Source organism: Apteryx mantelli, chromosome 16 (genome assembly GCF_036417845.1).
Source record: "Apteryx mantelli isolate bAptMan1 chromosome 16, bAptMan1.hap1, whole genome shotgun sequence".
Lineage (NCBI taxonomy): Eukaryota > Metazoa > Chordata > Aves > Apterygiformes > Apterygidae > Apteryx > Apteryx mantelli.
In genome coordinates, this window is record NC_089993.1 from 12,639,537 (window position 1) to 12,650,621 (window position 11,085).

Genomic DNA, 11,085 nt, shown 5'->3' on the forward strand with positions numbered 1-11,085 from the left:
TAGAGACCAGCACCTTCTAGCTAACACCAGAGACAATTTCAATATAATGACTTTTTTCCTTGTAACCTGAGGTTGCACAGCTGTTTTACCACAGCTGGGCATTTGGGGCTCAAATGCTTACTACACGGTGAAATGGGACTCTCTTGGGAAGGAGCCATATAATGGTTGGTTAACTCCAGACAGAAGCAAGCCCTGCAGGACTGTCTGAAGATACTTGGAGGCTTCCCAAATATACAGGGAATAACAAACTTTATGGACATTAGACATGTATGTTGATTGTCTGGTATTCTTAAGATCCGTTTTCCTCTGAAATATTTGAATCCCAAATAAATAGTTTGTTTTAAGAACAATCTCTCATCACTGAATGTCCTGAAGAGGCAGAGTTGCAGGTACAAAGCACAACTTGTCTGTTTAGATATTCAGAGTTAGCATTTGTGGACTCCAGCCCCACTTGAAGCTGAGAGAAGTGAATGCCACCATCCCCCAAAAGGGGGACTGCCCTCAGAGACTAGGAGAAATCCAAGCACCATTAACCTGATAACTGTGAAATGGAGAAGTTCAGCGAGTGAACAACCTTCTTCATCAGACAGATAAAGACTGTTTCCTTGACTACCCACAGAGCATGTGGAAGCATCTGTCATGCACCTTCCCCCTACTTCCCTGAGTGATTAGACTCCTCTTCAGCTTTCCATCAATTCCTTTCTATTCCACTCATTCTCTGTTTGCCTCCCAGGTGCTTTATTTTTCAAGTCACTTCAGTGTCACAGGAAATCATCACTCCTTTTATTTGAAGCCTTCTCTTGAGTTTTGTTTCACTTCCCCTGTTTTAGATTTTCTAGACACTGATCACTTTGGGCATGGGGGCGAGGAAGCAGCTGCCGAGGCTAACCCAGCCTCGCAGGCTCACGCTTGAGGAGAGCAGGGCACCGACAGAGGACAAGGACAGGCGCAGGTGAGACGGGATGGAGTTAGCAGCAGGGTCACCAGGGCAGACATGCCTGGGTGGTGGGACACCTACACGCAGACCCCCTCCTTCGTATACAGGTATGCTGTGCTACAGCTGGCAGAAGTGAGAGGCCCTTGAAATGCTGTCAGCTTAGTAATTATATTGTATTTAATAACAGGAAAATGTCTTCATTATCAGTAGTTTTATTTTACTTGTAAATAAATAGCGAGTAATTTAAGGCATTGTTAGGGGATTTTTTCTTTTTTCCTAGATAGTGTTTTTGACCTGTCTCTTGCAAGCATCATTAAATTCACTCTCACACTGTGTCATTGCAGTTTTGTGAGGTGTCCTTTTCAAAACAGATATGAACCTCCCAAGGAGCATTTTGTCAGCAGATGGAGAGAGTTTGAGCATGGGCACAGAAGATATGGAAGAAAATTATCCAGCATCTGAGAACAGCTCAAGCCCCTTGGCTCAGATATGGGAAGAAGAATAAAGGGCCATAGAACTATGGGAGTTAAAAACACCTGTGAGTATCCTCTTGAATTTTCACTGTTTTTTTTTTTCTTTTTGATAAAAATTGATCTGCAGCCAATCACTTTTTTTAAAACTTGGCAAGGGGGGTCCTGCCTCAAGCATCATTTCTATAGCCACAGACAGTCAGAGAGTATGTTGTCTTTGTAAGGGGAAGCCCCACACTGAAGAGTTATGGTTGTGTTTTTCAGCATCTCCCTTGATTTCTGAAGTTTCTCTTATTTTAGGCACTGCTGTATGAACACCTCCCTCTAATGATCATGTAGAGCAAATCTTAGATACACCCTCATTCCCCAAAGGAGAGATAGGGTGGGAGGGTTGCCACATTTTCTATTTCCTGATGTATGAGAAAGCTTGCATATCTGAGGATTTAAACGCCTTTTTTATATTCTATCTGTCTCATATGTCAGCAACTCAGATTTCGTCAGTTGTTTTCCATGGGCAACCAGAAAACTTGATTAATGTGAAATCACATACGCATTCAAAGCAAAGCCTGATGAACTGAAAGAGAATATAGATTTTTAATCAAACTGTCAAAAATAGTAATTTTTATAGCTCAAACTACTAATACTCTTGTTCTAGGCAATGTAAAACATTCTGTGAGAAACAAGCCCTGCTGCTCTGAAGAACTTAGAGCATGACTGCACAAGGATCAAGATCAAGGGGGTATCGTCAAATATCATCACCTCTATCTTAGAAATGGAGTCAGAGTCATAATGTATTTTGCTTGAAGCCACATTGAATAGATGTAGTAAAAGCGGTAAGAGAATCAGAAATCTTATACTTCGGGAGACTATTTCTCTTGAACCCTTTAATAACCTGAATAAGCCATTGCTGTTTTTTTCATAGCACAACTTACTGAATTAAAATATATTGAAATGTGGGCAGAGGTGATTTTTGCCAATACATAAATGTGTTTAACAGCCCTAAAGCATTCTTCAAGTGTGCGAACATGAAAGTATGATGAGTTAGTTAATTGCTGTTGGCCCCCAATTTCATCCTGCAGTCTATATTGATGGTCTAGTGATTGCTGCGAGCATTGTGAGTCTGCCTGTTGTCATGCTAAATACCAATTTCCTAGCTGTTAGTTTCTGGCATGGTCAGGGAATAATTTCAGCAGTCCCACTTTTCATCTTTCACTGCGTAGGCTGCTTTTACAGTTCCTCTACAGATATATAATTTTCTCTGTGGAAGACTCTTGAGAGGAAGGACAGTTTTGTGTTTAATGTATTAGAGTGGAATTCAGAAAAGCAGGATGTTAATCTTACTTCAGTTGCAAACTTTCTTGTGTGACCTTGAATGAGTTCCCATTCTCTTTCCCAGTGCCAAATACAGCCCATAATCTCCTGTGTCAACCTCTCTACTTTTAAACTGAGCAAATGTAATGTTTGCAGTTTGCAGTGTACTTTAAGATCTTCCGCTCTGCAAATACTGAGGTTTATTCTAGAGTTTGGATCCTTATTCAAAGTATTCAATAAAATAAGCATGTATAAGAGACACCTACCTAAATTGCACATGCTATGTGTCTCTGCAGCAGGCAACTGCAACATCAGCCACTGACTCTTCTACCTGCCCAGACATGTGTTTCCACTGTCCTGCTCACTTTTGGTATGCATATTGTGCAAACAAGTGACTCTTTTCAGAAGATTTACTCCTAAGGACTGACGCTGGGATTGCCAAAGAAGCCTACAAAAATGAGGCACCCACATCCCACTATGTTTCACAATGCATTAGGTTCCTGTAAGAAATATAGTTGTGAGATGCACCTGCTCTGGATGGTTTTGAACTGTTTGCATTCACCCAGACTAGCCAAGCATGGAGAGGAGACCGCTGTATGTCAAAATCAGTTCTTAGGACAGGGGTATGTTTTGGATATTGGCTTTGTGAATGAGCTGACCATCTGGTTTACACATTAATTTAAAATCAGTTGTGCTCCCCCTGTTCCCTAGAAATCACCATTCTTATGAGCTACTTATCTGGACAACAGTTTCTGCTTTTTCAGTAATATCACCTTCAGCTTTTGTGCCTTGAGAGGCAATGTTTGTCTTTAACTCCCATCTTGCCTGTTAAATGTCACTATTTCAGCATGGATTATCAGTCATAGACTGCAGGAATGCTACAGCTAACCCAGTGCCTCACTGGATGCACAAACCTTGTGCAAGAATAGATAAACATCACTTTTTATAAAGGGGAGCACGCTCGGAATACAAAGCAGCAGCACGAGGTCTGCACAGCTTGTGTGTTTATGTCCTATGGGGTTATTCCCCATATGTATCCATGGACTAAAGACTTCTCAGTGAACAGGACCAGAGCTGATACTCCTAAAGGTCAGGGGAGTCAAACATTCATTAATGTCTGTGTCCTCTCCTGGATGCTTCTAACATGAGGCAGAAAGTGGCAGTAGTGTGTGCTCAGCAGCCAGTCTGGGTTCCAAAGTATGCAACCAGCAGGTTAAAGCATTACAAAGCTAGAGCTTGAAGGGGCTTTAAGAGGTCATTGGTCTGACCTAAGGCAAGCTTAACCATATCTAAACCGTTCTTAACAGCTATTTGACTAATCTGGCTTTAAATATTACCGTGAATAGAGATACCAGAGCCACCCTGGGCATTCTCCTCCAGTGCCTCATTCACCCTCCAGCTTGAAGGTGGTCTTTATTCCTGACCATAATGTGGCTCAGCTATGTTCAAACCCATTGAATTGCCAGTGGACACGAAGAACGGTTTAGTACCTGCTTCTTTGCAGGAACAGTCAATGTATTTGAATGCATTTAACATGTCTCCTCTCAGTTGCCATGTGGTCAGTTGCTGATGTGGGCTGATGCACTGCATTTTACTTTTGCAGTAGGCATGTTGTGGGGGCTATTCCTGCCTCTGGGGGCTGGGAAAGCCTTAAACATGAGTGGTATTCACCATACTGTTTGGAGGAAATGAGGGCTGTTCTTGAATGGAGAGATATGGCACAGTTGCACAGTCCTGTGAAAACCATCTGGCAGTAAAAACTGGCAAAGGTTTATGAAAGGCTTTCCTCCTGCCTTGAAGAGAAATGAATTGGGAGATGTGTTCTCCTGCATTCAGACAGTGCTTGATCACAGTTGCTGTCCTGCTCCTTCTCTACCTGGGAAAATTAGAATGCAATAAGCTAACACGCAACTTGAAATGTTTACAGTTTGTAGTGGTGTGATGTTGTGTTTGTGTTTATGAGTATACTTGTGGATGCAGTTTATCCTCCCTGTGGTGACTTATTTTCATCAAAGTGCTTGGAGTTTTTTGTTTAGTTTTTCCTCTTTCCAAGATGTGCAAGTCAAACTAAAAAGCAACACTTATTCTGCAGTTAAGGTCAACCAAGAATGTATGGTGTAAATAGTAGAACCATGCAGACAACACCGATGTAAGGTCTACTTTCTGCTGGTGACAAGCGCTCTATTTTCCCTATGTTGGTAGGCATTTGAGTAATATTTAGAGCTGTTTAACAGGGAGGGAGATGCCACAGACCAGGCAGCAGAAGTGTGCGCTTTGAGATCAGGTGTGAAGAGCACATATAGGGCATGTAACTCAGCGAGACAGGCAGCACGGCCTGCATCCCCAGGAAGGCAGGCACGTTGCTGTGTGCTGCTTGCATGGTTTTCAGATGTTGTTCTCTGTTCTTGCCCAAAAATGCAAAGAGAAGCTGGAACTTTGGTTATTTTCTTGCTGCAGAAAGCAACTGGGATGAGGGTAGGAGGGAGCCAAATTTCTGGGTCGTTACTTCGTGTCCGTGCTGAAATTTCACCCTGTGTACTTTGCTCAGCTCACTAGCGTAGCCTCATGCTGCTTGGCAGAAATCAGCATATCTTTTTATAGTAAACATTGGCTGAAAGAAAGCAGACCTGGGACACTGTGAGGGTGGAGCTGAAGGGCATTAGGAGGACTTGAGAGTTGCTGGGCAGAAGGCATCAGAGCAGGCCCCACCTGATGAGTATTGTGGGACTGGTAAGTAGGTAATGATATACAACAGGGAAAGGGTTGGGATTTTCTCACAACAGATGGGCGTAAGGCAGATCTTAGAGCACTGAATCAAAGTTTGCAGCTCAGCTTTTCTCCATCTTGGTACAGCACCAGAACAAATCCCACTTTCTGGGAAATGTGGGATTCCTTCCCATTCTGTCTCTCTATAATTAAGAATGGGTCAAGAGGAGAAGGGTCTGAGATCTTGCATTAATTCTGAATTTCTGAAACTAATTCCTGGCAGCCCCACAGATTTCCTGTGTGATCTGGGGAATATTGCTTTATCTCTTGTTATCTCGTTTCCCTTAATAGTTCCATGTTCACATAGATTGTTTATTTACATAGCCTATTTTAAAAAGCAGGACATAAAATATTAGGACGTAAAGTATTTTATGGCCTCTGTGTGCAAGTGCATGTCCACATCTTGTCTTTAGCCTCTCTGTGCTGTGGCAATGCAAATGATTACAGCAAATGAACCAGCTGGTTGAGCACTGTGAACTCAGGTTTCCCTCATCACTGCAGGGTGGTCTCTCATTGCCCCAGTGGCTAGTGGCATGACTCCAGAGGGTGCTATTGAGAATGAGGCTGGTGATTTCCAGGTGATGTATCTGGACTCTGGAGCTAGTCGGTCTTGTGACTGATTTCATTATTTTCTGTGGGGACTGTAGGTGCCTGTATGGTTTGTGGGAGGAAAGGCAATCCGTGAGTTTTCGGTAAGCCTTTCAGATAGGCATGGCAACCTTGAATCCAAACCAGAATGTAGTGAGGATGACTAGAGCAGGAAGAGGTTGGGGAGCAGTGTTTCATCTCTGGCTTTTTCAGAAGATGAGGAGTAGAAGGGGGAGATCTGCTTGTCCTTTGCTTCTGAAGAAAGCCAGTAGTGAGGGTAGTGGGATATCAGAGAGAGGTCCAAGACTCTACCCTGAAGTAGATGGAACGAGTCTTTAGATTTCTCACATCCTGTGAGTGCCCAAATCCCTGGACTACTATATTCTGAATAATTCTTTCTTCATCTCTCATTTCTTTATGGAAATTTCCACATGTCTGCTTTCCATTTGGCATTAGGCTGAAATCCTGAAACCTCACCACTTTTTGCAGAATGGAATTGTTGATCAGTTCTGTCAGTACTAATGAGGCTTGGCTACAAACTTCTCTTAGTCCTGGGCATTTAGGTTCTGTGGTTTGAATCAGCTCTCACAGAGCTGCAAATAGAGCTTACTAGGGGGTTTTCTGGTAAATTATTTTTCACCAAAATAATTCATCTTCAGAGGGATCAAAAAAATTCACAACTGCAGGCTGAATTTGGCAAATAGCTTTAAACCCTCTACAAATAAAAATAAAGTCTTGCTTAATCTCAACACTTTCAAAAGTGTTTTTAATCAACATTTAAAGAAATTTCCAAAGTGATTGTTCTGAAAGTTTTTTAAATATTTAAAGCTTCATAAAATTGTTTCAGGATGAATGAAATGTTTGGTATGATCCAAAATTATTTTATTTTATTAGTTTATTAGTTTGCTTATTTTATTTTTTGTTGTTGGAAAAAATACAAGTGTTTTCAGGTTGACCTACATTTATTATTATTGCTGTTGTTGTTGTTGTTCAGGTTTGGTAGGGAGGCAAAATAACAAATTATACACACTTCTGCTAAATTAGGTTATTGCCTTGATTTCAAATATCCCTTTCAAATTCAGGATAGATTTGGGATTTTCAGCTTGTGTTTCTCTCTAACGATTCCTCCAAATGAGTGCTAGTTTGAAAGATTTTCGTATGATTTAAGGCTAAGAAGCTATATAAAAAGTCCAGTGGGTGTGTGTACAGAGCTCAGTAAGCAAAGCACAGTCGATAGTGCAGCAGACCAAGGTCAAGTCCAAGGAACAGAGCCAGGGCTTTTGTGGTCATATCCAGATTAAAGAGTCTCTTGCCCATAATCCTTAGACACGTCCATAATAAACCTATCTCAGAAAATGTTCCTGCCTTAAGTGCTGTCCTTTCCTGCTTGTTTGGCAGAAATGGCTCTTCCTGGAAATTTCCATCACTTTTTAGTTACACTGCTGTCTCCCTCCGGACTGCCTTATCTCTGCTGCTATAGCATCTCTTTTCACTGATCCCAGTACATGGTGTCTAACGTGAAATGTGAAGTCTGTATGCATTTTGACCTCAGTCCTGCTACAGGCTGAATGATCATTCATGATCCAGCAAAGCACTAAACACAAGGCACATATGCATGAAATCAGGCACATTCATTCAAATTCAGCATGAACTTAAGTGATCGTCTGGAGAAGGGATAGAATGAACATTGCCTCATGAGACTGGGCGCTCTGGTAGGTAACAGGAAATGAGAGAAAAATGCACTGAAGGAATATTTCAGTGCAAAACCAATACTATCCCCAGGCCACTGTGAATGGGGGATGCTCCATAAACCCCCTTGACATCCTGCACCTTGTGGTGCTATGAGAGGGGGGCTGCAGGAGGGCAATGTAACCAGAGCCACCCCATCTCCTTGCATCTCACTGTGGGACCCTGTGAGGTTCAGCACTGTGATAATGGTAAATGGAGGCTAATGGAAGGGCCACAGTCCTCTTTGGATCCCAGGTAAAGCCATGCCCAGTGAGTGTTCACAGCATCAATATTTATCACATCTTTAAAAATGTGTTACTGTAAAACAGTTCCCCACCAGCTGAATTCTCCTCCAGCTGTGCTGGTTGCTGGGGAATCTGCTCTAAAGCAATGTTTGTTCTCTAATGAGCTGCACAGAGATCATATATGGGCTTATTATGACTAGAGCCACTGGCAATGAAACTCAGAAGGGCCTTTGAACTCAGCCAATCTTCTTTGATCAGAAAATCATGCCTCTGTGCCAGGCAGAGGCTTTCCTTGTGCCCTGTCACTCCAGCTGCTGCTCTGTGTATGGGAATGGGAATATGTGACTTTGGGCACTGGCCAAGGGTGCCGAATTGCTCTTTTCAGATGCAACATGGATTTTTGCCAGGTTAAAGAGACTGTAATGTGACCCTCAGATATGGGTCCGTGGTCCAGCTGAGCCAATCTAGCAGCCAGCTGTCACTGCATGGAGAGGCCCAGATCTCCCACTCCCACTCAGACCAGGTATTCCCGTTGTTTCCTCAGCACTGGTCAGTGAGCCAGTTCAGGGAGCTAAACCAGCAGATAATTAACCCTACCAAAAAGTGCTCAGTTCCCTGCCTGCTCAGCCAAACCGGTCAGTGGGAAGGCCAGAGGCGTGCTGGTGCTGGGAGGGGTCCGGCGAGCACAGTGCAGGGGGCTGGCTCTTTTGTCCTGGTGGCAGCTCACCGTTAGGTTGCATTACCTGTGCATGGAACAGCAGCCTCGGGCTGGGAGAGGGCACGAGTTGCAGCATACAAGCCCCTGGAGGTGTTTTGCTGTGGCAGTGGGGCTCTCTGCTGCCAGCCGAGTGCCAGGAAATACAGCTTCATGTTTGTGGAGTGGGAAATGATGCAGCGTCTGAACTTCTAGATGAGTAACATCACAAGGATATAGCTTTTGGCATTTGCTTCTGCCATTTTTTTCTGTAAGGCTCTGAGGTGCAGCTCAGATGGTCAGACCTTCTAACTAATAAAATTACTCAAAATGCCCCAATTGTTTCCTCCCCTCACACAGTACATAAAACTAATAGAAAAATCACAAGCCTGCCTTCACCTAACCAAGTGCTAATTTCAAGGAAAGAGTCTTGCAGTCCTATGTAATGAAATTACAGACACCAGAATGTTGTAAAGAGCCATTCCCTGAAGCCCAAAGACCTATAGAGAAGAGATGCCATGCAGCAAAAACCTTATAAAAGCACTACAGCACTGACAAAAATGTGAGAGGTATAAAAGCCCTCTCTGATTTTTGAATAACTGGAGTTTCACCCATTACTGCTGCAAAACACATGCTTGCAAAATTAGGCCGTGGAAGCAGAGAGCAGTGAGTCAGGACTGTGCATGTGTGTGGACCCATCTTCATATCAATAGCTGTCTTATGTAGCAGACTGGTATTTAACCACCCCAAAAAGGAATAAACAGTTGTAGTTTTAGTCAGAAATAGATACATAGACAAAACAAACAAGGACTACTGGAGGACAAAGCAACAGTAAAATAAGCATATGTTAGTGCCCCAGCGTTAGTCGTGCTCAGCAGAGCCGTCACGGTGAGAGGCAGGGGAAATGGGTACTCACAGAACTCCACCAGCAGATACTTCGTTTCCTTCAATGCTCGGTCAAAGTTGCTCTTTTTCAACAAGAGGACGTTGTTCTCCTTTTTGATTTTTGGGAGTTTGGCTTTTTTTGTCTTCGTTTCATTTGGACTTATGCTGTTTACTGCTGGGAAACCTGTGAGAAACAATAATGCTAGAAGGAAAAACTGATGTGTCTTCATCCTGCCCTGCCTTTATTCACACTGAAAAAGAAGGAAAGGAGCACTAAGTGGCAATGTTTGCTGCTCAGATGGCCGTTGCTATATCAGCCAAACTAAGTGGTTGATAAGGCCGATAACAGAGTCTATCACCAGGGGAGCCAAATGTACCTCCTCACTGGAAGATTAATGCAGTTAAATACTTTCCCATTTTTAGCAATGCTTGGAAAAACAGTTTCAGTGGAGAAGGTGGGCTCTTACTGTTCCTGTAAATAACCAGAATATCTGGAGAGAAGGTGAGAGAACACATGAAGAAATACTTGGCCAGAGAAGAATGAGTGTTGATTCATAATGCTCTTCCCTAATTAGAGAACCTGCTTTTGTGGCCATTACCCAGCACAGACCTAGAGACACAGCAGTAAGTGAAGTACCTAGGAAAGTATTTGGTGGCTGCTTCTCTGGTTAATATTCGGTTGCCTGTTGCACTTATGGAGCTACATGTTGTCGATCTGATTCAGAGCATGGTGAACTCAGGGAAAATCTCTCATTGCTTTGAATGTGTAGTTTTAATGTCTGTGTTTCTCCTGTGCCTTGTCTGTGAGGTTCCAATCTCTGCTTTAAGCAAGTCCCATGTTATAGGTCAAGTAAGGTGCTACTTTGTGGGTTAAACCAGAAGATTTTGCCATTGGCCTTCAGTGGTGGCAGAATTTCATCCAGCATGAACAGCTTGTGACCCACATTAATCATCTAATATCTACACAGTAAACTGAATGTACTAGTTGATTCTTAGGACAGCTATAGACTGTATGTCTGTGTATGAGGCCTCCTTAGCTAGTCTTTTCAAAAGATGTTAAGAAATATCTTTGCAAAAATATTAAGAAGGTGCCATCTACTAACAAATGATTATTTCTGTAAATATTTGTCAATCTGTAATTGTAGCAGAAACATCTTTGACCCAGCCTTAAACTGTGCTGAAAGTTGGGGCTAGACTGTACACCCAAAGCTGTAGCCTCTCCAGAGGAGATCAAGCATCTCCTTCCTGGCGGTTGTTTCATTTGTGCAGGCAAGGACTGAGTTGACTTGAGGACAGGTTGGTCCAGATTAGTAGAACCAAACTGACTTTAAAAAGCTTCCTTCAATAAATAACACTTCCTTCCTCTTGAAGAGAGGAAAGCACTGCTTCCCTCTCTTATGCCTGTAGGCTAAAGGATGGAAAAAAGTGGTGTTAAGGCATGAAAGAAAGAAGTGGTCAGAA

The 11,085-nt window shown here is 42.8% G+C and overlaps 1 protein-coding gene across 1 annotated transcript in view; it reads right to left on the reverse strand.

The window, feature by feature from the left end:
* The window catches only part of PDILT (protein disulfide isomerase like, testis expressed), a 30,642-nt gene extending 20,065 nt beyond the window's left edge, over positions 1-10,577 (reverse strand). Inside the window, exons 1-2 of the mRNA XM_067306548.1 lie at positions 10,487-10,577; positions 9,656-9,808 (exon numbers count right to left, since the gene is read on the reverse strand). Coding sequence (XP_067162649.1) covers positions 9,656-9,808; positions 10,487-10,577 — 244 coding nt within the window. The remainder of the gene's footprint in view (positions 1-9,655; positions 9,809-10,486) is intronic.
* Between the last annotated feature and the right edge of the window lie 508 nt (positions 10,578-11,085).